General features: G+C 49.0%; 3 protein-coding genes across 3 annotated transcripts in view; 1 reads left to right on the top strand and 2 right to left on the bottom strand.

Moving 5' to 3' along the window:
* Positions 1 to 13,642, top strand: part of dab2ipb (DAB2 interacting protein b) — a 52,235-nt gene extending 38,593 nt beyond the window's left edge. Inside the window, exons 7-16 of the mRNA XM_068752487.1 lie at positions 5,212 to 5,356; positions 5,692 to 5,836; positions 5,995 to 6,231; positions 6,344 to 6,545; positions 7,171 to 7,358; positions 8,331 to 9,192; positions 10,122 to 10,259; positions 12,383 to 12,579; positions 12,683 to 12,770; positions 13,369 to 13,642. Of these exons, the coding sequence (XP_068608588.1) occupies positions 5,212 to 5,356; positions 5,692 to 5,836; positions 5,995 to 6,231; positions 6,344 to 6,545; positions 7,171 to 7,358; positions 8,331 to 9,192; positions 10,122 to 10,259; positions 12,383 to 12,579; positions 12,683 to 12,770; positions 13,369 to 13,536 (2,370 nt within the window). The 3' untranslated portion in view covers positions 13,537 to 13,642. The remainder of the gene's footprint in view (positions 1 to 5,211; positions 5,357 to 5,691; positions 5,837 to 5,994; positions 6,232 to 6,343; positions 6,546 to 7,170; positions 7,359 to 8,330; positions 9,193 to 10,121; positions 10,260 to 12,382; positions 12,580 to 12,682; positions 12,771 to 13,368) is intronic.
* A 2,827-nt stretch (positions 13,643 to 16,469) lies between these two features.
* ttll11 (tubulin tyrosine ligase-like family, member 11) lies at positions 16,470 to 23,485 on the bottom strand. Its single transcript, XM_068753000.1, has 10 exons — positions 23,117 to 23,485; positions 22,051 to 22,150; positions 21,552 to 21,685; positions 20,660 to 20,950; positions 20,306 to 20,590; positions 20,137 to 20,232; positions 19,950 to 20,062; positions 18,293 to 18,511; positions 18,062 to 18,174; positions 16,470 to 17,605 (listed from the first exon to the last, which is right to left on the bottom strand). Exons 1-10 carry the CDS (start codon positions 23,483 to 23,485, stop codon positions 17,289 to 17,291), a joined length of 2,037 nt encoding a protein of 678 aa, XP_068609101.1. The 3' UTR covers positions 16,470 to 17,288.
* A 1,308-nt stretch (positions 23,486 to 24,793) lies between these two features.
* On the bottom strand, positions 24,794 to 27,055 carry dipk1b (divergent protein kinase domain 1B). The gene is made up of 5 exons (XM_068752744.1): positions 26,987 to 27,055; positions 26,559 to 26,693; positions 26,070 to 26,177; positions 25,823 to 25,999; positions 24,794 to 25,743 (listed from the first exon to the last, which is right to left on the bottom strand). The coding sequence occupies exons 1-5, from the start codon at positions 27,053 to 27,055 to the stop codon at positions 24,931 to 24,933; spliced, it is 1,302 nt and encodes a 433-aa protein (XP_068608845.1). The 3' UTR covers positions 24,794 to 24,930.
* Between the last annotated feature and the right edge of the window lie 854 nt (positions 27,056 to 27,909).

Below are 27,909 nucleotides of genomic sequence, written 5' to 3'. Positions count from 1 at the left end.
TTATAGGGAGCCACAAATAGTTTCCTCGCCGCGTCGCATTCAAGGAAAAAAGAACGGCAGCTTTTGGACTGACGGAAAGCTGCCATCGAAACGTGGAACGGCGTCGCTGTTTGCTGTCACGGCGTCCTGTCAGAAGTCTATTCTTAAGTCATGGGACGCCCTATGATCGGGAGGTTGTTACTGTTGTTGTTTCATTTGGCAAGGCCCACATTATTGCCTGTGTGAAATGTCGGCGCTTTAATTATCATGTGCGACTTTTACAATTTAAATTTCGGAAGCAGGCAAGGTTGTCGAGCAAAGGAAAACATCTGGGGAACCCTTTAAGGCCGGATTTACTGTCTTCCTCGCCTACGCTGCGTCGTCGCCCCCCCCCCCCCCCCTTCCCACCGTCTGTCCGGGCTCCAGTCACAATGCAGGAGTCAGGACCATGAAGGGATGGAGGCTATTCATCGCTGTTGCAATAGCGTGTCACAAATGAAAGAAAGAAAAACCTCGAACGGAAGGTGAAGGAAGTTGAAGATGCGGCGATAACTCCGTGGCTCTGACGTTCTGCTGATGCACATCGCCTTTAATCAGCTGTGCACAGGTGGGGGGGGGGGGGGCAGCTCCTCGCTGCAGCTGCCTGTAGGGATGCACATTGCAGCGCATTAGTATGCGACAGCCATGCGTCTGCGTCTCCTTGTGTCACTTTATCGCCCGTCACTGAATAATTACCGGCCGAACGCTCCGCTCCACCGTGCACACGCTGATTCTGTCTCGCTCTCCGCCTTCTTCCCGTCTTTTGTCTTCCTTCATCTCTCGTTCACGCTTCGTTGTGTCTTGAGGCCAGAGCGCTCCGGGGAGGTTTTACTGCCGACGCTGCATTGATGGGCGAGCACGATCGACACACACCGCCTTGCGTCGCTGCACAGATGCTAACGCTATACAGCTATGCATAATCATATCAGGGGGTTGCTGCCCATAAATGCTCATAAACAGCACGAGGGATTGGGCCTGCAGTTGGAATGGATTGGTTTAGAGTTGTGGGTTGAAAAGTATGAATGAATCAATAATCTACTCTGCTGATTTTTCTTTTTTGGTTTTAACTCCATCTCAAATCTAAATGAAACATCCTGAACGTCATTCCTAAACGCTCCGGCAAACAATAAGACGCCCTCCGCTGAGTTCACCTTTCTTTCACTCCTGGCACAAACGCTCTGTTATTGATCTAATCTTATCGACGCCTCTGCCCTCCAGAAGATTATGTTGTAATTTTGTCTCCGCTCCTCTCCCCTGTGCCAAACGTGAAGTTTTATCCCTGTGACGAGGGTGAAACTCTGTTTCATGTGCCTTTTTATGTTACAGCCCCTCGAGGTAAACTAACAACTCAGCATGGGGGGGGGGGGGAGATATGTAACTCTGTCTTCTGTGCATGGTGTGTTCCGTTGTCGTTGGCCTGCCCTGTTGCTCTGTAGTATGACTGTTAAGCAGATGCGTGTTATTAAACTAGTCCGGTGTCACCCGGAACGTGATTGGTTGGCGTGGGCCCCCGTTGCACATGGGTGTGCTTTTCTGTTTTGCCTTGCGAGTTGCCGCCGTTTACGCTGCCATGAGGTTTATACGTTAAAGACATTTAGCATTTCAGTGGATTAAAAAGCTTCATTTCTTAACGAGAATTTCCTCATTTGCACGAATGTCAGCATGTACCTTTTTTCTCAAGTTGCAGTTGGACAAAGTCTTTTTTTGCTTAAATGGTTGTAAGAGGTCCCGTTAAAAACGAGATTTGGTGGACGCTGTTGTCCCTACACACCCATGAGTGGAATCAAGGGGAAGCAACTGCTGAGTAAACTGCGACACCTGGTGGTAAAATGTAAATTCTGTTCCTGGTTCAGTTCCGTATCGAACCAGTTTGGAATCGTTTACACCGGTCCAAAGCTCCTGGAAATGCACGTCGATCTGGAGGCTTCTCGACATCTCTCTTTGCACTCCGACTGCCTCTCTCTCTCTCTCTCTCTCTCCAAACGCCATGTTGGAATGCTGACGACATTTGCTGTAAGACCCCCCCCCCCCCCTCCCCCCTCGGGTCAAACCTTCATAATGACCGTGTGCACACTGCAGCACTTCCTGTTTTCACATTGACCGATAAGCCTGCCCGCCTACGGGGAGGAAGCGCTTCCTCCGTTTCCATTCGGCCTCCGGTCGTCGCCGTCGACCTGATGTGACCCTCGCCGAGTCGAGCTGCAGGCTACGGTGCTTTAATGCTAGCCGCCGGTCTGCAGGGAGAGATGCAAAGAGAGGGAGCGTGAAGGATGGCCTGCTTCCTGTCTGCTTCCCTTCTTGCAGCCGCTCCTTCGTTTTTCCATACTTGCTGCAGTCTTCCAGTGAATGAGCCCAAAATTGCTCGTTTTAAATGAGCTGAAGGTGCGTTTCTCTGACCGTTGTTTGTATAGAAGTGCAAAGGACGAGACTTCACGAGTTTGTACTGGCAAAGTAACCCCGCCTGCAGGGAGCGCTCGTTTTCTTCAGCAGGATCCTGATCCCTACATTTTATTAGATCTGATTGGCTGTGACGCTTTGTCTACCCCCCACTCACAGCCGCCCGTTTCTCTGTGCATTGTGTGTGTGGGGGATTTCTGAGGCATGGTTTGTTTGATGAGATGTGGCAGCGATACAGAGAGTGTTCTACTTCTCCTTATTAGCACTGAAACTGGGGGTGTGTGTGGGGGGGGGGGGGGGCATCAAAGAAAGGGATGATGGGAGAGCAGGAGGAGGAGCTCCATTCTCTTTTAGTTTTATTTTAGTGGTGGTTCTACTGGATTTAAGGCACGGTGACAAATCAAGCCAGCTGCTGGGTTTCACAGGTCACTCGAAGATACTTGAAAGTACTTGTAATCTATTCATGCTACTCAGTAATCCATCCAGCTATTGATTGGATCGCCGTGATGTGTAGGATACATATTCATGGTCCCCAGATGATGACAGATGGTGGCTTTGGGGCGATCCCATAGATTTGTTCTGTGGTTTATCACATGCAGGATCACTCACTTTTTCTACCTGGCATTTGATAATGCATTTTAAACATCCTAATGTTGTTAGCATGTTAGCCTGTTGGACTGTTGACACAGATGCGGCCGAGTTGCTGCAGTAACATCGTCCTTTCGATTTCCTCCTCTAGTTCCTCCTCCCTTTGTCTCTCCTCCTCCATTTCCTCGGAGCGTCGTCTCAAATCAGGGCTCGGTGGCCACACGAGGAGCCGGAGAGGAAAGGAGGAGACGAGGGAGGAAGACACCCATGGAGGGTCGGAGTCTGGAGGAAAGAGCATGACATTTCTTTTTTTTCTGAGAAAGAATGAAACACAAGAGCCCTGCTCTAATGATGGGTGAGGGCGTTCATACGCCACTAAAGGTCATCTTCCCTCGGTCTGTGTGCTCTTCTTTACCACCACATGCTTAAAATAACCACAAACTGCTTGCAATCCAGAGAACTCTTGAGAATAGTTAAGATTTAAAGATGACAGATGCGTGGGTAGGAATATTCTCTCCTTTTTTTTCTGTGCTTTAATAGCTTTATATCATTAAAAAACAAAATGTTGGATACGTTGCAATGCTGTGGGGATAAATTACACTAGTGGTGGTTTCCATTGCTTTTAAATGCGGTCTCAGAGTGAATTAAATACATTTAAATGTTACCGATCTGCAGAAATAATGCAGCTCCTTGGAAATGAACGTCTTGTTTCGCTCTGAAGCCGGTGTAGCTTTGGCTTTAAGGTTCGAGTCGCTGTTTCTCTGGAAGAGGAATCTTCTCCCGAGCTGCAGGTCTCTTGCAGACTGCGCCAGGATTCTCTCCGGGACTTTCTGATTTCGTTTCACCCTCTAACCCTCTCTCTGCGTGTGAAGCTACAGAATGACCCCAGTATGCTGGTGGAGATCCATTTGATTAATTAGCAACTCAGGCGATGACAAACGCCTCCAATCGGCACAGTATTTACACGACTTTGTAGATTACAAGGACATTACTCTGTTAATCTATCTTAAAATCAAGAGGGTTGAACTTCCTGCTTTTATGAGCTCTGCCTCATTATCCTTCTTCCCTCCGCACAACAAACCGGCTGCAGACGCACACAAACGGGCGCGAGCGGCTTTAAAGCGGCCGTCTGCGTTTGATTTAAATGCTTATTGATATTCCCATTCGTTAAACTTAAGTTTAGATGATGTTCTCTGTAGATTTTTGCGTGTGTTGAATGTGCAAATGCATTAACCATCAAGGCTCCTCTGGCTTCGCACCAGTGGGTGATTGGTTCCCTGCGGTGCGTCTTTGATTAGACGGATAACGGGCCGTCTGCAAGCAGCTATAGACACCGTGGAAAAGGCTCTGTTCTCGTCTTTCCGCCTCCTCCTTTCCGCTCCCTCTCTCCTTCCTTGCCTTCTCTTTTTCCTCTCTCTACATCTGTCACTTGCCTCCTCTCCCTTGCTTCTAACGCTGATTCCCCGAGTTTAACAAGCTGCCAGGGGACTCGCATGAGAGTGCGCCGAGACATTTATTGAGGGGATCTAAGCAAGGGATGATTCATCCACAGATGGCTCCATTTACTTCTCTCCTTTTCACACTTTGGATTTTGGAAGCCTTAAAATGCTTCTCCAACTTTAATTTTAATTTATTTTTGATTAATACTATATTTCCTTCAGAGTAAGATGAATAAGCTTCCGATCAAAACTAATCACACTTGCCATTTTACAGGAGAGATAAAAAAAAAAACCTTTTTAGATTGGACATGCAGTGTTTTAAAATGATGATATTTTGGTTCGGAATTTCTCTGGCTGTGACTTCCATCCATGTTTTATCCCTCACCTTCCTGCCTTCCATTTCTTTGAGCAGAAGACAAGGATTTTTCTGTTTTTTATTCGCCGAGTGCACAGAAAGACGTTGTCAGGATCTCCGCTTGAGCACCGGGATGAGAGTGATGAAAATGGTTGCTGCCATTATATGAAAATACGAGTCCTGTCACCGGATTTTATGTTTTCTATTGACTAGTTTCTCTCCACATGCTGAGTTCATCTCTGTTATAAGTAAAATGCAAATAGAAATGATATAAATAAAGTTATTTTGCTTTATCGCAATATTCTTTCCTCACATGTACTGGCCAATCTAAAACCTTCTCATATGTGTACGGGAATAGATGCTGATGTTGCATCGCTCATGATCACGAAGTCCTTTCTTCTTCGTCTCCTGCAGGATTTCCTCACGGATCTGATGATGTCCGAGGTGGATCGCTGCGGGGAGAACGAGCACCTCATCTTCAGAGAGAACACGCTGGCGACAAAGGCCATCGAGGAATACCTCAAACTGGTGGGGCAGAAGTACCTGCAGGATGCCCTCGGTGAGTGAAGCAGTAGACCTGGAAGAGGCTCCAAAAGTTCCTAAAGCAAAAACGTTCTTCTGCTCAGAACAGAGCTTTCCTCTTCCATCAGCCGCCTCTTTCACTTTACCTTCTGCATTACCTTACGCCTGGAAACCATGAAATGCAATAGCACTACCGCCATAAAATCCAACTGAAGCAACTTGTCGTTCAAACCAAGACAAGATCCCTGTAGCGTTGACATCATCTTTTTATTCTGTCCCGGGTCGACTTTAAATCAGAAAGCGAGACTTTTGTCCAGACTGCGTTTGGCCTCACAGATACGTGAGCGCTTCCTTATTTTGCTCTTCCTTCAGGAGAGTTCATCAAGGCTCTGTACGAATCAGATGAGAACTGCGAAGTGGATCCATCCAAGTGTTCTTCGGGTGATCTGCCGGAGCACCAGAGTAACTTGAAGATGTGCTGCGAGCTGGCCTTCTGCAAAATCATCAACTCCTACTGGTGAGCACTGGGACGGAGAATCTGCCTGAGATGTCCCGTGATCCTGATTCGTGTTAGACAGCACTAAGGAAAAGTATTGAGGGTCCTTTTTTAATTTGATCTGCAGCTTCTAAAAGTCATCTGTTCAGAAGCCACGTGTTATTCACTATTCTCAACAGCGTTTTTCCACGAGAACTCAAAGAGGTCTTCGCCTCGTGGAGACAAGAGTGCAGCAACCGAGGCCGACCGGACATCAGCGAGCGTTTGATCAGCGCCTCCTTGTTCCTGCGCTTTCTCTGTCCGGCCATCATGTCGCCGTCTCTTTTCAACTTGATGCAAGAGTATCCCGACGACCGCACGGCCCGAACGCTCACGCTGATCGCTAAAGTCACCCAGAACCTGGCCAACTTCACAAAGTGGGTTTTGGGGTTTTTTCCTTATTGCACCTTTACCGACCTTGCAGGCAGCTAAGTATAGAATTAAACCTAAGCATTGCCCCTATCTTTGTTTTTGGTTTTTTTTAATCAGGTTTGGCAACAAGGAGGAGTACATGTCCTTCATGAACCAGTTCCTGGAGCACGAGTGGACCAACATGCAGCGCTTCCTGCTCGAAATCTCCAATCCGGAGACGATCTCAAACACGGCGGGCTTCGAGGGATACATTGACCTCGGAAGGGAGCTCTCCACCCTGCACTCCCTCCTCTCTGAGGTGGTGTCCCAGATGGACCAGGTATATTATTATGGGATATATTATTTCAACATGATGGGAGGGGGGGAGGGGAATGTTGCTGACAATGGCGGCGCATTAGCTTCCATCATCGTTATAGAGAAATCCATACCTCGACTGCAGAAGGATAGAATCCAACTGTTTTGCAGACGGTCCAAAGTCGTCTTCAGTGCATCATTATGCTGAGACCCGCATTAGGATGTTTATCACGCATCAGTCAATAATTTATTATTGCATTACATAAACAGGGAGAGAGCTCTGTAAAGCCTCGGAGGCTGACTGAGGCATATTAATGGATTTACAAGGACATTGACGTTAGCGCTGCTAAGAGACGGGAAAGCAGATGCATGTTGGTAGAGTATCTGAGAGTCTCTGAAACTTTTTTATTTCAATAATTCAGAAATCGCAGTGAGTCTCGGTCGACGGGCGAGTCCATCAGGGCGCCGGGCGTCATTTAATTATTCAGTATGTTTTCTGAATAAGAGAGCCGATTGCGCGGCAGAGGAAAATAAGTTTGTCTAAATAAAAATATGCAGATATGAAGCAAAATATACAAAGTAATGCAGTCGCCTAATGGCCCAGACTGTAATTTGAATTGATGCTAATAATTGTGTGTCTTCATTAACAGAGTGCAGCTTCCAAGCTGGGTCCTCTGCCCAGGATCCTGCGGGAGGTGAACACCGCTCTGTCGAACCCATCCAACGTCCAGATGACCCCCGGACAGCCGTCAGATCACATGGCGTCGCCCCCGGCGGAGGCGGGTTGCAGCATCTCCACCGGCTTGCAGAAGATGGCCATCGACAACGACCTGTCAGGGTAAGAACTAAGTTGAGATGCTGCGCGGCCCCCGAGTTACACAGAGGAGGCGGGGCCGTTTCCCACTTCCTGGCAGGTTGAGTTTTCCCCACCACCGGTTTCGCTGAGCGTTGCTGTTTGTCACGTGGGCACCATGACACAGTGGGTGGAGCATCACCTCCAGCTTGTTTACACCAACCAGGTGACACCTCTGGGTGAATGCACAAAGGGCACGGCAACCTTATCTCACTTATCTCCTTCAAGTCTGCGTGCCAAAACGAAGGCAAGGTGACCCACAGGAGGAAGGATATGTCGTTAATAAACCGCGGCGGACACACAGCGCCACCACGCCGGCAGGCGGGTGAGATCATACCTCACATGAGAGAAAGGTTAGGCAGCCAGAGAAACCGGAAGAGAGGCAGACGGCTAATATCGTTATGCTAATGAGGGGCCCAGAATCAATGGAAGTAATTAAGTCCTGTTATGACCTGATGCCAGAGCCTGGCCTCTTTATCTGGCATCTCCCTGCTCATGTAATGATACGTGTGTGTGTGTGTGTGTGTGTGGCGCATCGTCATCAAGTTGTGCAACCGAAACGGCATTCAACATGAGTCTGAGATTCCCATCTAATTGCTCCTCGTCCAGCAACCGGCGAAAACAAAAAGCAGGAGAAAAGAGGAAGAGGAAGAGCAAAGACTGAGGAAGGGAAGCGAGTGAGCAGAATTAAGAGAAAGAAGATAGGAGGGAAGGGTAATGGGCGTGGAACCAGGGAGAGGAGATGAGCGTGATGTGAATGATGGGGATTATTGGCCCATAAATCTCTGTCAAGGGAATTGTCTTCTGGCAATAAAGCATCCGTCTGCCGGCCGGGAAGGAAGAAGAGGAGAGGGTGACGAAGCAAATGAGTCGAGACAAGACATCCATCCGTCCTCAAAGACGTGTTTGGTGGTTTGACATGAACAAATATGTTAATATTTCGGGTCTCTCTTCCAGATTAGTGGACTTCACCCGGTTGCCCTCCCCTACCCCGGAAAATAAAGACCTGTTCTTTGTGACGAGGAGCTCAGGGATCCAGCCTTCCCCGGCACGCAGCTCAAGTTACTCGGAAACCAACGAGCCTGATCTGGGCCTGTCCAACGGCAGCAAGAGTTTGTCCATGGTGGACCTGCAGGACCCACGCAGTCTGGAAGGCGGCCCGGCTCCCAGCTACTCGGATGCACTGGTGGAAGGCCCGCCCCCTGGTGGAGGCTGGCCGGCTCGGGTTCCACAGCCAAACGTCCCCGTGGGTCCCACCCTTAGGAGGCAAGGCCAGACCCCCATCGCCATAGGAACAGAAAGCACGCCAGGTAGACCCGCCCAGCTATTGGCCCCCTTGTCCTTCCAGAACCCGGTCTACCAGATGGCAGCCTGCCTGCCGGTGTCCCCACGCGGAGTGACCGACTCTGGGTCAGAGTGCCACAGCTCTGTGAGTTCCCATAGCAACACAGAGGATGGGCCAGCAGGGGGGAAGCTCGCCTTCCTGAATCACGGTGGGGGCAGCAGCGGGGACGAGTACACCAGGCGTTCAGGCGAGTTCAACCGCCGGCAGCTGTCACTCACGGAGACGCCGCACCAGCCCGCCGTCCCCAGACAGAACAGCGCCGGCCCCCAGCGGAGGATAGACCAGCCTCCGCCACAGAGCGTCACCCGAGGCCGCACCCCCCCCAACCTGAACAGCGGCCCCTACCCCCGGCCGTCGTCTGGCAACATGATGACGTCGTCACCCGACTGGCCCGGCAGCGGCGCGCGACTACGGCAGCAGTCTTCCTCGAAAGGTGAAAGTCCTGAGACCAAGCAGAGGGCTCAGCACAAACAGGTACGGCACTCCGGGGCGGGGCTCCGGGGCGGGACTACGGGGCGGGGCTCTGGGGCGGGGCGCCCGTCTCTAACGAACCGTAATGAAGGAGGCTATTCCTCAGGGCATGATTCAACCGCCGCCGTATCCGTCTGTAATTACATGAAATTACACGGATCCTATTATGAAACACGCGTTTATCCCATTGCATGCTAGCCTGTGTGGGTGGACTGTGTAATCTGCCCCCCCCCTAATGAACTCCAGTCAGAGCGCGTGTAATAACAGTCATTTACGTCACTGTTTCATTGATCACCTTTTGCAGGCTTAGCTTAAGGTTGGTAGCGCAATAATTAGCCTTTTGTTAGCTCTCCTGCTACGTGGAATTACGCGTGAGACAGCAGGCATGCTACATGCTAAACCAAGATTAAAACCTCAAGTCATTATGCACCATGTTAGCATGGCTATGTTAGCGCTGGAGCAGCGGCTCGATTCCCATGAACCTTTGTTGCAGGGACGTTTTATGTAGGAATATAAACCCGTTTTCCATTTGTGCATCAACATCCCACTGACTGAATCTTGCGCTGATGGGCTTTCTGGTAGAAACACACACACACACGCACACACACGCTATCTACCTCATTAATTCCTAAATATTTACCTTTCTTGCAGCTGGTGAGATACTGTAGCCCGACACACTCACACATTTGCATCAGGCGCTCAAAAGTGTGCATGTGTGTGTGTGTGTGTGTGTGTGTGTAGGTGGGTGCGGGCTTGAAGACGAGGTGTGTGCGTTCCATTCCACCTGCTGCTTTTGGTGCATTTCAAGCTTGTTGGTTCTGTGCTGTTGTTACACCCTGCCCCCCCCCCCCCCCCCCCTCCCTATCACTTGCCTTCAGCTCATGGGTTTGTGTGTGTGTGTGTGTGTGTCTGTGTTGTGTTGGTTTTACTAGGCCCCCTCCCCAGTGATCCCCAGTGCGCTGGACCGCACAGCAGCCTGGCTATTGAATATGAATTTGCAGTATTTAGACCATGAGGGGATGGAGTCCGAGTCACTGAGACACAGAGTGGATCTGACTCAGGTGGAGAAGGTAACCTGCCTCCTCATCCGACCTTTGACCTTTACCAACCCCTCCTTTCACAAACCACCTCGACTTTCAGCCCTGATACTCCCACTCGGCTATTCTTCCCACTTTCACCTCCCGTCTGCTGCATTTGGTCCCAGTTTGCATCGAGTGAAGTCTTAAGATCCTCATCATTTTAGAACATCCAATCAATAGTTAGCAGTCAGCTAGCCTGTTAGCTGTGAGGCTAAAATGTAGCAGCAGGAGCCTGTAAAGCAATGAATCAATAACTAGAAGAGCGCTCAGAGAGCACAGGCCTCCGCCGTGCAGCTCATTCCCCTCCTAACCGGATTCAGACGGTCCACATGGTGATCTGGATCAGCATCAGAAGGTTATAAATTGTTCTCGGGATCTTTATACACCAACAGCTTTGGATCATCACCAAAAATGTAATCATCTGTTCCTGGTAAGGTTCCCGACATTTCCTGAAAAGTTATCTTGCTAATGGTTGGACAGACGCCCGGCGATGACCTAAGCTCCGCCTCTCCTCGCCGGAGGTAATAAAAAAAGATTGATCACGTTGAGGCGAAGCAGACACTCTTAAAAACTACACTCTCTTCAACGTCCTCCCCTCGCTCTATGACCATATTAGGAAATGATTCAGGTGTGTGTCTGTGTGTGTGAGCAGCGCGTCCACACACACACGTTGCTACTTGTGCACGCTTTGCATCCATGCAACACGCCTCCATTCCCGCTTCTCTTCTCTGCAGCCTTTACGACCGTTCGCCCTCGGCTTTCCCGTCTGCGCTCTGATTGGCTGCCACTTAATGAATGCAAACCTGTCATCCCCAACACAGCAAATGTTGCAGGAGGGGGGGGCAGGTGTGATATTAATAAAGGGCTTTTGTTATTGGGCAGAAAAAGAAGAACCTCTGGTGTGTGAAATATGAAAGAAGAACGCTGAACCATGAACTGAATGCTTCTTCTGTGTGACAGTAAATAGCATAATGTGCTGAGTCGTCTGTTTACGGTCGTATCTGAATCCCTTTGAAGGAGAATCCTTCATAGACGGATCCATTTCTGAAGCTAATGCTAAAATATAATGTGTTTTGGTCGAAAGCTTTTTAATTTAGAGTGAGATTTTCTTTCTGGACAGAAAAATATATTTTGTTACTGTCAAAACCTTTTTCTTTGATGGTTCTTTCTTTTTTTTTTATTCTCTTTTATCCTATTCTGTGATTCTTCAATTGTGGCCTCCATAAAAACCCTGAGGGTTCAAAGTACTCTGTTCAATATAAAATAATTTTAAGATATTCTCAGGAGTCGGCACCACATTAAATGATGAAATAGAATGTCTGGATTTATTTTTATTCATTTACCGTGGAGACAAAATGCAGCGTCATTTATTGAGAATAATCTTTAGTTTAAAATTAATATTTTAAAGCTTTAATTACGTTTCTTGATTAAAGCAAATCGATTTTGTTGAGTGTGACCTTCCTGCCGCCTTCAGGATGGACGCTCATAAATCCATCCGTCCTCCCCGCTGCTAAAGCTAATGGCGTTCTCTCCTCCGCTGCTAATTAGCGATGTTTGACATGCTAACGCTGAGATGCTAACGTCGTTGCGCTGCGGCTGTAACTTCCGGTCGTGTTTTCTTTATTTTATTCCCATTGATGAGATTTTCTTCTTCCTTTTTTATCCAGGAGAGAGTTCCTCCATTAGTTTCCCCCCCCCCCCCCCCCCCCCCCCGACCCCCCTTCCTCACCTGAAGACAAGCCTCTCTGGCTCCTCCCAGAGGTCAGGGAGAGGATTTCAGGGGGGGGGGGTTCTTTTACAGTGGGGAAAGCTTCTGGTTTGATTAAGAAGGAGAGACGGTAATTTGATTGGGAGGCAGGTGCACATTAGGAAATGATGAAAGAGCCTTGAAGTGAACATTTCCTCCGAGACCGTTTCCCTTTTTATCCTCATGAGCAAGAAGCCGGAATCTCGGGCCTGATTGGGGGGGGGGGGGGGGGGTGTTCTGTTCCGGTCCGTTATGGTAATCAAGGAGGGGTTCCTGCTGATAGGGCTGATGATGATTATCACGCCGATGATGGAGACGGCGGCGGCGACAAATCGCCTCATCTCTCTGCTCCTTTCCCCAGTATCAGCAGGAGATTGCGGTGCTGCAGGAGAAGCTGCGGGCGTCGGTCCAGAAGCTGGAGGAGTACGAGGCCCGTCTGAAGGGCCAGGATGAACAGGCCCAGAAGGTCCTGATGGAGTACCAGGCCAGGCTGGAGGAGTCGGAGGAGCGCCTCCGCAGACAGCAGGACGACAAGGACCTCCAGATGAAGGGCATCATCAGCAGGTATGTAGGAGGAGGGGGGGGAGGGGGGGAGGGGGGAGGAGGGAGGAGGCGCGGTTCTGGCCGTCCGATTGCAGGTTCTGACTCCCACGTCTCGCCTGTCCAGGTTGATGTCGGTGGAAGAGGAGCTGAAGAAGGATCACTCGGACATGCAGGCGGTGGTCGACTCCAAACAGAAGATCATTGACGCACAGGTGAGTCCGCCCCTCAGTAGCCCCGCCTCCGGTCCGGTAGAAAACCGAGCGGCGCTGCTCTGGAGCGGCGCCTGATTGGGCGAGGCTTAAACTCTGCTCCAGCGTGGAAAACGGGCCTGCTACTTGCTTCAGGAAGTGTGTGTCGCACGCCCGGAGACACAATACGAACACAAACGCGTGTGTGTGTGTGTGTGGGGCGGGGGGGGGGGGTATGCATACATAATCTCCTTCATGCGTTAAGAAATGAGACTTTGCATCTGCAAACAATAACGCAGCAGCGCGGCGACACGTCTCATCAGTAAACAGGCGGAGAGAATGGAAATCAAAAATCTCATCATGAAGCGGTGTGCGTGTGCGTGTGCGTGTGCGTGTGCGTGTGCGTGTGTGTGTGCGTGTGACAATGCGTTAATTCAGTGAGCGCCGTGCTGCAAGATGCATCTACAGGCTGATAACAAAAGATTCATTGAGCAAAAGGAGAATGTCTGAAGCACAGGTTTAGACCCGACAACCACCTGCAGGCCGCTGCTTCAGCTCTGCCCACTTCCTTACTTTATTATTTTTCTTTTTTTGCGTGTTCCTTATTGTTCTGCCCGTGCAGGAGAAGCGCATCGCCTCGCTGGACGCGGCCAATGCCCGCCTGATGAGCGCCCTGACGCAGCTGAAGGAGCGCTACAGCATCCAGAGCCGCAACGGCATCTCCCCCACCAACGCCACCAAGCTGCAGATCACGGAGAACGGGGAGTTCAGGAACAGCAGCAACTGTTAGTCCGGCTCGGCGGCCGCTCGGACGGGACGCCTGCGTGGGCGTGAGGGGAGGCGGGGCTAAGCTTGTACATATAAAACTAACCAGTGGACGGTTCAGGATCCCGCCCACGCCTGGGACAAACCACTATATAACCACAGCCAGAAACATGGTCACCTTACTGTAGCACCTCCCCCCCGCTCTATCGCTTTAAGTCATTTATGAAGAACCAAATAAGGAGATCAAATCAATCTTTACGTCCCGTTTCACTTCTGGGGGTGTGTTCCTGAATGCCCCCCCCCCCCCATCCTTATGTAGTGCACTTTGTGAAAAGCTATTGGTACAAAAAAAAAACGCCTTAAATGAACACACCTCCACTTTATCCCACCGCTCCCCTCTCTCTGCAAAAAAACAAACAGAAAAGGCACAACGGAAACTGTGGATTTGTAAAGAATACAGAATAAATTGTACACATTTTAAATGTAATATTATGAACGCTAAAGTAAATGAATTCTATGTGAAGCTATATTAACGAGATTGAATATAGATGTATGCGTTTTTCTTCTTTAGAGTATATACACACACACACACACACATCTATATCTATATTTGATAATCTCAAATATAAATGCAGCCCTTCATTTAGGAGCCAGTTTTATTTTTCTCTTAGGATGAAAGACTGCAGCTTCTGGAGGAGAAGGCCTCGCTCCTTAGAGGCGTGTCTTCTCGACGCTCCCTCATCCTCATACATTTTCTCTCCAACGGCTTCGCTCGTCGGTCGAGTTTAATTTCACCGCACCAAACTGTGACTTCATCAGTAGTTCCTCATCCTCCCATCTTTTCTTCCTCTCCTCCACCTTCTTCCATCCATTCTTCATCTTCAATGTGAAGATGCTAACCCCCCCCCACCGTCATCATCGCAACCCTGTCGAGTGTTTTGTATTTTTTTTTTCTCACCTGTAACAGACTGTGCGTTCACACCAGAGGCTATTCTAGCGTCACCCCCCCCCCCCACCCCTTTTCTTGCCGATTGGACGGTATTGATGAATGGCTCGCTGCAGACGTATACAGTGAATACATGATGAGTGTATGGAGAGGCTGGAAGGCCTGCGAAAGTGTACATTAAATGCTCGCGCTATTTTTACCGGATGCTAACAGAGCTTTTTGTAAATGTTTGTTGTGCTCAAAATCTGCTGTATCATTATGGATATTGTAAATACAGAATAGCTCAGTCGGTAATCTATCCTCATTGGGTCGAGCTGTCCAATTAAATTAACCTTTGTCAGTGTTCTCCCTGTTAAAGCTATTGTTTTTGTATTTAGGGTGTAATATCAGTAGCCAAAACAGATTAAGTAGGAGTTTGGACTCGTTGGTTTCAGGCCGGTCTGGATGAGATTCACAAGCACAATCCTGTTTTCTCATCGGTTTAGCTCTGAGCACTTTCCGGTCGCTGTTTATAATTAGCTTGTTCTTTTAGCGCAGCGTCGCTTTTCAGTGCTGAAAAATTACGCCACGTTAAAAACCAAACAAAGGGATTTTCGGGACACGTCGAGTAAATCAGCATTTGCAAAAGGTTTTCAAGAGATTTAGAGCGTTCCTCTTCATCAGTCATCAGAAATATTCTTTAATTAAACTTTCGTTTCAGTTCGGCTAAAACAACGATTAGCAATGATCATTGAGAGTCTGCAAAGGCTAGCACAGTCTCACTTTAAACGGTAAAGTAAAATGCTAAAGCGATATCAAGTTATCGTGTAGACCTCATCAATAAAATACTTAATCAAGTTTGTCTAATTTGACTTCAGTTATCTGTTTATTGATCCATCCATTCCCCCCCCCCCACCCCACCCCACTTCACCAAAAAGATCAATCAATATAAAGCTAGAAATATAACAGATGTTGTATGTTTTCTATTATCTTGTAGAAAATACTTTTGTAAGTATGTTTAAAGTATAAAGTATTGCTGGATTCCACTTCATTTGACGACAGTGACAAAACAATAATGTACAGAGGAATTTGTGTTGAGAAAATGTGGCTGTGCAATTTATGTACATTTGCAACTAGACCTATTAAAGTTTTATTTAGCTATTTTAAAATCTCACTGCTGTTCCGTGATGTTTTTTTTTTTTTTACTACACTAAACGTGTTATTCAATCCTCCATCAGACCTGGATGGAGGACGAGCCACGGAGGAGAGCATATGCTGGCGTTCAGGGTCCAGAGGAGGACTGGAGGATGATGGAGGGATGTGACAGATGGGTTTCAGCTCTCTACCGCGCTGTGAACCTGACCTACATACAGCATGATTGTTATTCGCCACAGCGGGTAGGAAAAACCTGAGATGGTCTCAACGGGGAAAAAAAAGGAAGGGGTGTTTTTAAGTAGACGTAACAAACTAAACAGTTCAGTTTATTCATCTTGGTTTATGTTTTTAAAAAATGAAGCAGTAAAACTTTACGCTTTTCATGTTATATGGAAAGTAAATGTTTCATAGCGGCGCTTTAATATTCCACGCAGGGAGAGTTTTATCGGGGTCACGGCTGGAATAGCGCTGAAGGTGACGTCAAGGACCAGAAGCGCTTGATTTGGCTGACGGCTCAGATGTCAAAGCCAAGTCGAGATATTTTGAAATAAATTGAAGCATGAATGAGTGGAGGAAAATGTAACAGATGGGCGTAGAAAATCTAAGGTTTTAAAACGCACACAAAAAATGAAAAATCTATTTGAAGCTCAGAGATGTAAACAGAATAAACTGCCAACGCCGCTGCTCTTATGCGACACATCGTCCCCTAATGTTGTGACAAACGGCGCCCCGTAATGAGGCCACGGGGGAAATCACGCAGGAAAATAATGGCACAGTGGATTTTAGCTGCTGCATGTTTTGCTCATACATATTTAAATATTTAGAGAATAAAACACTAAATATCAAAGTTTGTTTTTTTTGCAATGAATTTATTTCATTAATAGTAGTTACACTGTCACTCATCCCAAAATCTCCTTCATGTCATTAGATAGTAAATATTTTATTCCTTCAGCAGCAAAATCTCTCATTTTGTGGAACAGCTGCCGACATCAAGCGTTTCAAAAACGTTGTTGTACATATACAAAAGTAATTTCACCTCATTTAAAAAAATATATATATGCACAAATCAAACTTCAATGTTCGGTTAGTTGGTATGTTTCAACGAGGAAGCCATGTGAATAATAAAATAAACGTAAATAGTTTTCTGCTTAAATACAACTTTGTGAAATTTTAATTCAGTCCCAAACGCAGTTGCGTGACTACAAAGCAAACGCGTGCACTTCCTGTTTACAAACGACTGGAGCGGCTGAAGAGCCGAAAGAGAGGAGCTATAATTGATCCCTGGTGCTGGAGTGAGGAAATAAAGAACAGTACACGAGCAGAACGGCCACACATTCATCTTTGTGCAAATATAATAGTTCAAATAGCCGCTGTGCAAATTCAAGAACACAATTAAACAAAATAAATGCTCCATCACGTATTTATTCATTTGTAAATGTACGGAACGTAAAACGGGAGCGTCGTTATCCCTGAAAAGACGGGATGTGTTGGTGAAGCAATCCTCCTCCTCCTCCTCCTCCTCCTCCTTCCGCTGTTCATATAAGATCACATCAGGAGGGCAGGAAGTAATGTCCCAACCTCCTTATCTCGGTCATTCCATTTCCACCCCCACCATGAGCTCATCTCAGCTCCCATCAGCTCCTGCGCGGTTGACAGTGGCGTTTGGGAGTCGGGCAACTGGTCGGCGCTCCTCTTCGTCAGTTCTCCACATTGGCCTTGAGTGCGCGAGGCTTGAGCCTCTGGTGCAGCCGGTAGTCCTGGCTGGCCGCCCTCCGCAGAGGAGACGGCGAGCTGGGCTGAGGGTGGGCGGGGCCTAACGTCTGAGTCCTGTTGGCTCGCGGCGGCGCCACCCGGCTGCAGCTCACGGAGCGTCTGTCTTCGACGCTCGACTGCGAATCCAGCTGAGCCTCGCACAGTTCCAGGAGGAACGCCACCTGCTCCCTCAGAGCGAGGGATTTGAACCTGCGAGCCGCCAGGTAGAAAAAGGCGTCCATGAAGGCTTGCAGTCCCATACCTGGGGAGCAAAAAAGAGAAGACGCATCACAGCTGAGGCAACAGGTGAAAGAAACCCGGATCGAAGGAGCCGATAATCCCAAAATTAAATTAAAGAAGGAACGCGGATTATTCCTCTTCCGGGATCCCAACAAATCCTTCAATCCTCACGCCCAGAAATAAAATCCAGACCCCGGCTGCCGCCTCCGTGAATAACACATGAGCTCGTTCTAAATTCAGCCCCCCCTCCGCCCGGCGCATGTGATCTCCATCCGTCCGAATCGCCTCGCAAACATTCCTCGCAAGCTGCAACGTCTGAATAATTCATGTCGGGGTCCATCTCCGCCGTCGCGTTGTGAGCTCAGCTCATTTCAATTACGGGAATCTGACAGAGAGCGACACGCTAATATCTCGGAGCACGCTATTGGCTGTCCGTCCTCGACAACCCGATTCTAGCACGTTGTTTTGCGTTTATTACCGGCTTCTCTGGAGTCGGCCGTCGCTCCGGACCCGGACCAGCGGCGGGTGATGTCTATGTAGAGGATGTCCACCGACGCCATGGTGAAATTACTGCTGCTCAGTTTGCAGGTCCTGAAATGGGAGATTCTGTTTCAGGAATCACTTTCACAAAAAAACAGCAGCGTCTGAACAGACCGCTTTATATCCTGAACGGTCTTTTATTTTTGAACCTTTCAAACGTTCCTCGTACCTGATGAAGGTCCGGAACGCCGTGGGGCCCAGACGCATGCTGCCCTTGACCCCCAGGAAGCGAATGAACAGCGCTGCGATTCGCTCCACCAGCCGGAGGTACTTGAACTGCTTGGCGTACTTCGGGTAGACCTGCTTCAGGCAGAGCGACGGCAGAGCGCCGTCGTCCGGGATCCCGGCCTGCGTCTCCGCCTCTGTGGGAAACTCCTGCTTTTGGGAACTTGAACCGCAGAGAGAGGATCGTGCGTTTTAGCGAGTGGTGTTTCCGTCACTTTGTTTCCATTTACACAACCAGGAGAACCAAAAGCAGGACGATGTCTCAGACGAAGGTTTCGCGGCGGCGTCCCTTCTGTCCCCGCTGAGACGTCATTCACGGATCGATAAACCGGGTGACAGAAGAACGCGCCTCTTCGTCACGACTCCCCAGCCGCCTCTTCTTCCAGCATGTCATATTTACTTTCCTCTGTAATTTAAGCTCTCATTCCGTCTCCATTAAACACAAACGCGTTCCTTTGCCTGGGCGTCCCTTTTTATTGCACGCCTGGACAGCTCTCGTCTCTTTCTCACTTCATCTTGAGAAGTTAAACTCATACTGGGGGTGACTTTGGTCTCAACCGGCGGCGCTCTGATCGACTGAATCTCATCCATCCCACTACTGAACGGCTGTCGGCGACCACGAGACGAGTGCTTTTACTTGCTGTCGACCGTCTGTGCAGTGAAAACGGTGCTGAGCCTTCAGCAGCGGCGGCAGGGAAGGTTTTGTTTTCGCCGCCACGGATCGTTTCTTAATGAATTCTAACGTTTTTTGTAAAGGGAACAGAAATCTAATCGACACCACCACTTTGAAACGGAACAGAGCCGTTGGATTTCATATTCAATCCTTTTATACTTTAAAAAGCAACTCAGAAATGTGTTGAACAAACGGCTTGGCTTCGGAAGCGTCACAACTGCAGGGTTTCTCTCTTTTTCAACCAGGAGAGGAACGAAATGAATGACGAAGCACAGATTATCTAATCCCAGCATGGATTGCCTCAAAGACTACAGTTACCATCTGAAGTCCTGAAGCACTACCTGCTAGGAGTTAAATTCTCCTCTCCGTATTAAAGACGACTGAACTTCTTTGTTCTCTCTGAAAGAACTTGGGTGGAAATCATTCAGCGGGAGGAGAATTTAAACGTGTCGCGCTGGAGCCGAAGTCGAGGTGTGGATGAAAACAGAGGACGGAGCATTAAATGTATGGAAGTGTGCTACCGACGATGACGATGGCATTTAAGTGGGTTTTCTCCCCCCAGAGGACACCCGATCAAGTCTCTGATATCGAGGACGCTCTCCGGAGAAGAACAAAGGGAGGGAAGGGGTGAAGAATGGAGGCGGCGATGGAATAAAAACAATAAATCCTCTTGTCATGGAAGAAAAACGGGCCGAGAATGGGAACAAAACACAAACTCTAATGGCGGAGATTTATGAGCCGGCGCCACACGGAGCCCGTCGGACGGAGAGGCTGGTACACGAGCGGCTGGATTTAATTTCTCCATTTAACAGGCTTACTGGAGCCGCTGCGGTACGGTCAGAGTGAGATATCGTGCTTCTGAAGACCGGCAGAGAGAATGAACGCACAGACCCATCTTCAGACTGTGTGTGTGTGTGTGTGTGTTTACAGGGAAGGCTTCCTGTGGCCCGGGTCCATAAGGCGGAGGGTGTCCCTGATCACGCCCACTTTCACCTCTTTGTCAACCGGACTGGGAACGTATTCAAAAACCCCCGGTGCGACCTGGAACAAACATCGACGCCGGATTAAAACATCGAATGTAAAGACGTCGAACCGATCCGACGATCCTTCTTCACCTCCTGCTCGTGTTCGATCCTCATGCTGGGGTTGGAGTTAACCTCGAGGAGAACGGGCTTCAGGTTCTTCATCAGGAGGATGTCGAACCCGACGACCTGAGACGGAGACGCATCCGTGAGGAGGGGGCACTCGCAAACCGGAACGCCGGAAACGCCGGACGACGCCCACCTGGAAGCAGGTGGGTCCCGGTTTGCCAGGCGGCACGTCGGCGTGATGGTGCACCTTCAGCTCGGGCACAATGGCGACGACGGTCTTGATGACGAGCGCGATGATGTCGGACCACACCTTCTTGACGTCGACGCCCTTGGCGGCCAGCCTGTGCAGCACGCTGGAGAGCGTGCGCTTGCTTCCCGTGCACTGGCTGTCGGAGTGCACGAAGTTGCCGCTGTGGACGTTCAGGGAGTAATTCGTCAGGTGCATGAAGACGTGGCTCAGGTTCTTCTGGCTCGGTTCCTGCGTGATCACAGCGGGCCTTTAGCGTGTGCGTGGAGCACGCGGGGTTCCAAAGCGGCGCCGGCGTACCTGATAGGGCTCGGTGCAGAAGCGCGTCAGGCCCTCCCTGGCGATGTAGATCTCCAGCGGCTCCAGGGACCTGATCAGCACGTAGAGGCGGATGTCGAACTTGAGCTTGTCGACGAGCAGCGGCTTCTGGATGTACTCCTGGACCACGGCCTGCTTGACCTGCGAGCCCGCCGTGAGCTTCAGCTCGCTCGGGTCTCGGATGAGGTAGATGCCTTCCCCCTGCGAGCCCCCGTCCGGCTTCACGATGAAGGTGGGGGTCGCCAAGGCGCCGTCGTCCTTCGCCGATCGGATCTACGGGACAACGCGGGAGTGAGGACGAGCGAGAGTTCTACTGGCAGAGTCCGTTGGAACTAAAGCCTGAGATTTGATTCGTCTGCACCGAACCCTGGCATGAACCGATGTCCTAGCGCCCCCTGCTGGATGTTTCCTCTTGTTGCTGGATATGATTTTTTTTCCGCTCGACTTCCGACCGTCTGCAGCGGCGAGTGAAGCCGAAGCGTCGCTCTGATATTACAGCCAACTAAAGATCATATTTGTTGATTCCGCTCATCCTCAGTTCATAAAACGCGCCGATCATAAAAAGCTCAGCAGGATAAGAATGAGAATATCATCCAGCACAACTGGAGTTTATTCAGGAAGAACCGAAGAGGGGCGGAAAGAAAAGGACCTTGACTTGATCGTTCTCATCTCATCGTGACGTGGAAAATCATTCATGCAGAGAATAAACTCTGCTTAGAGACAAAATCACTTCCAGATCAGTTTCAGCTTAAAATCTAAATCGACTGAATCCATTTTAGAAGAGGCGCCTGTTTATTAAAGAAATGACTGAATCAAATTCTTTATTCTAGAGATCTGCGGACAAAAAACATAAAAAAGCCTTCCGGGACTCCACCTGTGCGGTAAACTGCTGGTATTCCTCGGGAAGGATCCACGACCGGGGATAGAAGTCGAAGTCTTCGGGGAACAGCTCCTGCATCGTCCGCACCGCCCGACTCATGTTGATCTTCCGCAGCATTTCCATCATTCCTGCGAAGGACAAACTGCCTCAGGGATGAGCGATAAATCACAGATCAATAAAGATATACTGGAAATAATGTCCTGCCAGGAGCTCGCTTTGGGAAAGGAACTTAAAGGAGGATCCGTAGTGTTTCCAGGGGATGCAATTCAATGGGATTTATTTCTTCCTGAGTCTTTCCCGGCGGGATTGTGGCCGTAGCATGAAAAGGTTAGCATCGCAGCAGCGAGGATCAGCGAGGATCAGCGAGGCCTTAACTAAATCCCTGTTTGTGATTCCAGAATAATTAGTTCTCATAAGTACCGAGACCCCGCCCACAGGTAGAACAGCGATGTCCGCATAGGGCGCAAACACTAAAGAGGGCGCGGGGACACACCTGGGAATTTGTTCACCTGTCCTGAGACGATGTTTTCATTGTCATGGAAGGAAACGCCGTGCCAGTAAATATCGCAGGCCGCCCGTCTTCCCAGAGGAAACTGGAGAGAAGAAAAGAGAAAGAACGTGAACAGAGAGAAGTTGGGATGTTTGGAAGGCGTCCTTCCTCTCCGCGAGCCCGGGGATAATCTCCTGATGTGACGGGATAGTCGTACTACGGAAGGATTCGGAGCGCTGGGAAATCCGACTCACGCTCTTTATCAATAGCGCACAATTTGAAATGCTGCAGAATCCACGTTTCACCGCGTAGAACACACGAAGAAGCTTTAAAGCGACGATAGACCCAACGATGCAAGGCTCAGGTTTACGTCCCGACACGAAGGCGGCTGGAGTTTCAGCCCCCCCTCCGAGGCGTCGGCCCCGGATCTGTAGCGCTGTGACTCTGTTGGAGGTCCACGGCGAGGACAGAGCGGACCCGGAGGGTTTAAAGGTCACTGTGAGGTCACCGGAGTCAAATAGAGCCTTTAACCTGTTCCTGGTCTCTTCTAGACGTTTGATTAAAACAAATAATGCAAAGATGAAGAACGCATGCGTCATCCTGTCCACCTCATTCTCCATCGTCTGGTGATTTACGAAGCGTCAGAAGTTATACTGGAATAAAAACAGCTGCGAGGTAATAATAAATAAATAAAGCGCTGCCAGGAAAGCTGAAACTAATTAATATTCCAGCCCGCACATTAAATATTAATGCTAAGAGAGTCCTTAATGGATGAACTTATTCATCGCTGTTATATTCAGATGATTAGCAACAATCACACGTTGGAATCAACTCATTTAGATCGTTTAGAATTGATTATAATAAGTTGGGCCACAAATAAAAAACAGAGCTTTTAAGTTCAGAAAACACAGCTTGATTCGTTTTATTGTGTTTGAGGGGGGAACAAATAATTAGAAAACACTTGAAATAAATAAAGAACAAAAGTCTTAGAGTGATCAGCGGGTTAATAGAATCCAACATCTTTATTTATTGTGTTTAATCTGTGCAGAGTGAACCAGAATAAACTCACCTCTTTCCACTTTAACTGCTTGATGCTTAACTTCAGCGCCTCCAGGGAGGTTTTGGCTTTCGCGGTGTCCACCGTCACCGGCCTCCTCTTCCTCGGCTTGGATCCGTCCTCCGGACGGGCTTCCCGGCTGCTTTCAGACGGATCGACGTTTGCATAATTCCCGTTCGTGTCCGACGAGTTCTTGTCATCCTCCCCCGGTTTAACGCGACTTTTACCGCTGGACGCGTCCCCGCCAGCCGGTCCGCTGATGCTGCGGGGATCCGGTGACACGGAGGCCGCGGGGGGAGCCGCTGGAAGCCGCTCCGCATCCTCGACTAATGATTCCATTTGCTCGAGTTCAACCTTAACTTGTACATAATAATCACTCATTACGCGAAAGGCTAAAAGCGACGCCGCCGGGCAGGGTGCGATAATCCGACGCCGACGAGCTAAGGCTATCCTGTAATAACGTTGTAATAAGCATTGCTAATTTAGAATTTTAACTGGGCGAGAAAAATGCATGTTTTTATCTGAAAAAGGGCGCAGAGCGTGGAGATACACCGGCAGCCCGGAACGTTAACGAGCTACAAAACCGGCTAAAGAACTGAGGCTAAGTTAGCTAACGCCGACGGGGCAGCTGTTTACTGTCATTCTAGCTAGCAGCAGCTTTAAAATGCTAGCGGCTCTGACCCAAACATAGCATAGCTGCTAGTAGCTAGTAGCAGCTGTACGCTAGCCTGTCAAACTTCGTTTAGCTAACGCTAACTTAGCATAACATACCGGTAAGTGGAGCAGACTGTTCAACTCATGACAGAACGCACTTTGCGGCCGCCGCTGCTTCCTTCTCTGGGTGTTCCCGCCGGCTGTCGGACTCAGCGGCGTCTTCGGCTCTCTGTGCCCGAAAGATGTAACTCATCAGAGGCAGCAGAAGTCAGCGACCAGCCCGTCCCCACCGATCCTCCACCGATCCTCCATCATTCTGGTTAAGCTGGTGATGCCTTTGCGGTCGGTCGTAACTCTTCCCTTTCAAACGCGTTTAGCAGCTCTAATTTACCCGCACACGAACTTAATGTGGGAAAAACATGCTTTCACGTCGGGTTTGTTGTGTTTAAATGAAATATATAATTATTATTGGTGGAGCGTGTGTTTAGCGAACGCGTTTCTTCATTAGAAACGAAATAAAGTGTGGCGGTCGTATGAAAAGTGTAAATAACCGATGTGACGTGAAGCTAGCATCATCAACGTGGATGCACAGTATCTATTTATCTATCTATTAATTATTTTCATCGAGTTAACTGCAATAACGTATAATAATAGTATAATAATAAAGATTGATCACACAACTTAAAGAAAGTAAGAAACAAATATACATTTACTAAATAAAATATTACTTTAAGATGGTTTAGCCTTTGGCCCTTAAAAAATGGGGGGGGGGGGGGGAATTCCATTATAGTTACAGAATGACTATCAGGGATTGTGTGTGTATTAAATGTAGGTGAAGATGTTGCATTAAGATGTTTTTTTTGAATAGTGCAAGCCTTTCTTTATTAGTAGTTTGCAGCCAGCAGCAGGATACTACACTGATGTATTTATATGGAATGAAATGTACCGTCACCTTCCTGTGTTCAAGAAAATCTGCAGTGTCATCCTATATAAGAAAGTATACTTCCATCTTCAAAATGAAAACCACCGTGGGGCTTTGATGAGGCTTTATGAGAATAAATCTGCTGTTTCATACCGTACAGCCGTTATTTCACAGTTTCCTGTTATTCACAGTCAAAGTAGAATTCATTGGTACCAACAGGCAAATGAACCCGGAATAGCTCAACCCGTGTTTAAGAGTACTGAGTGTTCGAAATCTTCTTCCACAGTAACGTCTTGAGGTTGTTGAGCACGAGGGAATGGTGCACCTCCATCTGGCTCGCCAGACCGCTCAGCGTCACGCAGGTGCGTAGCTGCTTCTCCAGGTCCCCCCGGAGGTCAGAGGGGGCCCCGAAAAGCAGGAAGTCCTGCAGCAGCACGCACACCTTTGCGAGATTGGGCTGCACGACCTCGGCGTTGCACCGCTTCGCCAGCCGATCGCAGGTGGCCGTGCAGTCCCGGCCGTAAGTGCAGTCGGCGTTCGTTTCGCATCGCCGCCCCTTCAGAAACCCTCGCACGGCCGCCTCGGACGCCACGCTGCGCAGGTTGGCCATCTTGCAGTCGTACTTTGCGTTGTAGCCCACGTGGCGAGGACTGGCGTCGCATATTAGGAAGCTACCGTACGACCCGTGGAAAACCTCTTCCACGAACTCCAGCAGGCCGATGGTGATGCGAGCCCGGCGCGGCCAGGCCGGGGCGAGCCAGCGGTTCAGGCCGGAGGTCAGTGTCTCTGGGACCACGGCCTGCAGGTAACGAGGCACCTCCAGCCTGTAGAGGGAGCTGTGGCCCACGCGTTCCGTCACGTACAAGTCTCCGCAGAAGCCCAGCAGCTTTGGGGTGTGCTCTTTTTCCTGCAGCGCCACCATCAGGAGGAATTCGTTGATCTGGAGCAGAGCCCAAATGGACTTGGCCTCTGCGAGAGACACTTTCCCATCCTGGTTGACGTCAGCCAGGGTTACGACCCGCTCCACCAAGGTGCTCAAAGACGGCTGCTCACCGAGGTTAACCTGTCCGGAAGGCAGAGTCATTATGTTGTAAATATGGAATAAATAAAAAAAAATGCACATTCATCTGGGGTCAGGTGACCTTGAGGAAACCGTGTAGCATCTCTTTAAATTCATCCATAGACGTGCCGCGGCTCGGTTTGTCAAACAAGCTCATCTCCTGCCTCAGCAGCGGGTCTGGAGCCCCATCGCTCCTCACCGGATCCTCGATGCCGCACTTGATCACGACAGGCTTCTCCTTCCAGAGTCCGCTGTACACCTGGAGCGTGGGATCAGCGGTGAGAGAATGTGCTCGAATGCGTGTGGTCGCTGTGCGTTCTGTACTTTACCTGATGTGTGGAGGAGGTGGAGAAGCAGCGCTGCAGGGTTAGGGTCCTCTGATCGCACAACGCCTTGCAGGATGAGCCTGATATGATGCCTCTCCTGTAGTGATCACACTGCAGAAGGAAACAGGAAATACATTATATTTAATTTGATAAAAAGGTGCAGGTCCTCCAAATGTCTCCAATGATGCTTATAAAAATCCAAAATGTATGCCGTATTAATGTTTTTTATTTCTTCTTCTGGGTATTTCAATTATTCAGATCATACAAAGAGCTGATTGGATCAAACCTCTAGGAGGAGGAGTTAAAGAATCACACCTGCAAAATTCAAAGGGGCCTACATTGGATTTAGGGTCATGGCACCAAGATAAATATTTTTTTTTATTGTAGATCTTGACAGGATGCCCACCCAAACATTCACACTTCCAGATTTAAGGTCTGATTTTTCCAGATATTCCTCGCAGACAGCGATCGCCCTTCGGCGGCTACACTTACGATGACCACGTGACAGACGTGCCCACGGCAGAGCTCAGAATAAGAGGCGTACTGCATGTAGACGACCCAGCTGGCGACCAGGACGCCCAGCCACGCCAGGAGGAGGTACTTCACCTTGATGGCTGGGAGACGACTCTTCAGGAGGGGGGGGGGGGGGGGGGGAAGACATGCGTGACAAGCAATCAGATGGTGCAGATTAATGAGTCAGGAATGCCAAGGATGACGTCTGGAGGTCATGCCAGTTCATGAGGAGGAGGATTACGGCTGTAATCCCTGAAGTTAAGTGACAAAGCGATGAAGCAATAAAACAGTCACAGGACAATTCTTTCAATTTCAGATGAAATGGACCCAAATTTCCACGCAAGGACAAACAGGAGGATAACGCGCAGGCAACAAAGAACAGCCGTGACGTCATGCTGCGCGCGTACCTGCAGACCTTTGGACAGAGGGCAGAACAGCGCCAAATGAGCCAGTCTGCGCAAAGTCCTGGACATCATGAGCGGCTCTGTGTCGGGGAGGCGGCGGACAACGAGAGCAGGATCACATCGTTACGACCGACCCGCACCGGGCGTCGTGCATGACCGAGCGCGTCCTTCAGGGTCCAGCTCCATATAGGGCCGGATAATCTCCGCTCCGATCCGGGATTAAAGACGAGCGAGAGGCCAATAACGGAAAATCCGGTTAACGTGAAGGACGCCGCTGTTTTGGCTCAGCGGGCTGAACGAGACAAAGATCGTCACACCGTAAATTTAGGTGGCGGATGACGCGATGAGCGACCAGCCTCCGTTACGCAGCGCTCATCGGTGCGCGTCTTTAAAGGGGAAGACGCGCTGCGATGTTTTTGTTTTTTTATTCCGCCGATATAAATGTCGCTCATGCGTCCTGATCACTAAGAAACAAAATCTTTAATTACAATGGCGTTAAAAATTTTAGAAAAAAAATTCAAATAAGATGCATGTTAGCATTATATAATGCATAATTAGATAAAGGAATTTTGGCCATCCATCCAGAACGTTGATTATTCAGGAAAAATATTTGGTGGGAACGTTTGACAGGACTCGTCAAATCTTACATCTGTCTGAATCCGAGAAAGGAAAAAAAAAACAGGACTTTCCCTTTGGGATTAATAAAGTGTTCTGATTCTGGATCCAGAGGTTCACCAGTAGGTGTCTTTCTGTACTGAATCTTAAACATCGCAGATCACCAGACGTGAGACTCGGACCACCCCGATGTGTAGCGGATTCGTAAGAATAATCTCAACATTCTATGAATCAGGGAACTACGCAGTAACGTGCGTTACTTTTAACACAATCTGCATTTAGGTCAGTCTCAAACATTTATTCCATAAAGA

The sequence above is a fragment of the Brachionichthys hirsutus genome, chromosome 19 (genome assembly GCF_040956055.1).
Source record: "Brachionichthys hirsutus isolate HB-005 chromosome 19, CSIRO-AGI_Bhir_v1, whole genome shotgun sequence".
NCBI lineage: Eukaryota > Metazoa > Chordata > Actinopteri > Lophiiformes > Brachionichthyidae > Brachionichthys > Brachionichthys hirsutus.
This window is presented reverse-complemented; position numbering and strand designations above follow the sequence as displayed.

Bases quoted from the DNA above. Each gene is read 5' to 3' on its own strand.
- ttll11 (XM_068753000.1), bottom strand. From the start codon at position 23,485: ATGAGTGATTATTATGTACAAGTTAAGGTTGAACTCGAGCAAATGGAA. The intron at 20,951-21,551 runs GTGGAGTCCCGG...GTTGTCCCGTAG, and splicing joins ACCAGCAGTTTACCGCACAG to ATCCGATCGGCGAAGGACGA. The intron at 20,233-20,305 runs GTGGGCGTCGTC...TCTCCGTCTCAG, and splicing joins CGGGACCCACCTGCTTCCAG to GTCGTCGGGTTCGACATCCT.
- dipk1b (XM_068752744.1), bottom strand. From the start codon at position 27,055: ATGATGTCCAGGACTTTGCGCAGACTGGCTCATTTGGCGCTGTTCTGC. The intron at 26,694-26,986 runs GTACGCGCGCAG...CCCCTCCTGAAG, and splicing joins CTCTGTCCAAAGGTCTGCAG to AGTCGTCTCCCAGCCATCAA. The intron at 26,000-26,069 runs GTAAAGTACAGA...CCCACGCTCCAG, and splicing joins CCACCTCCTCCACACATCAG to GTGTACAGCGGACTCTGGAA.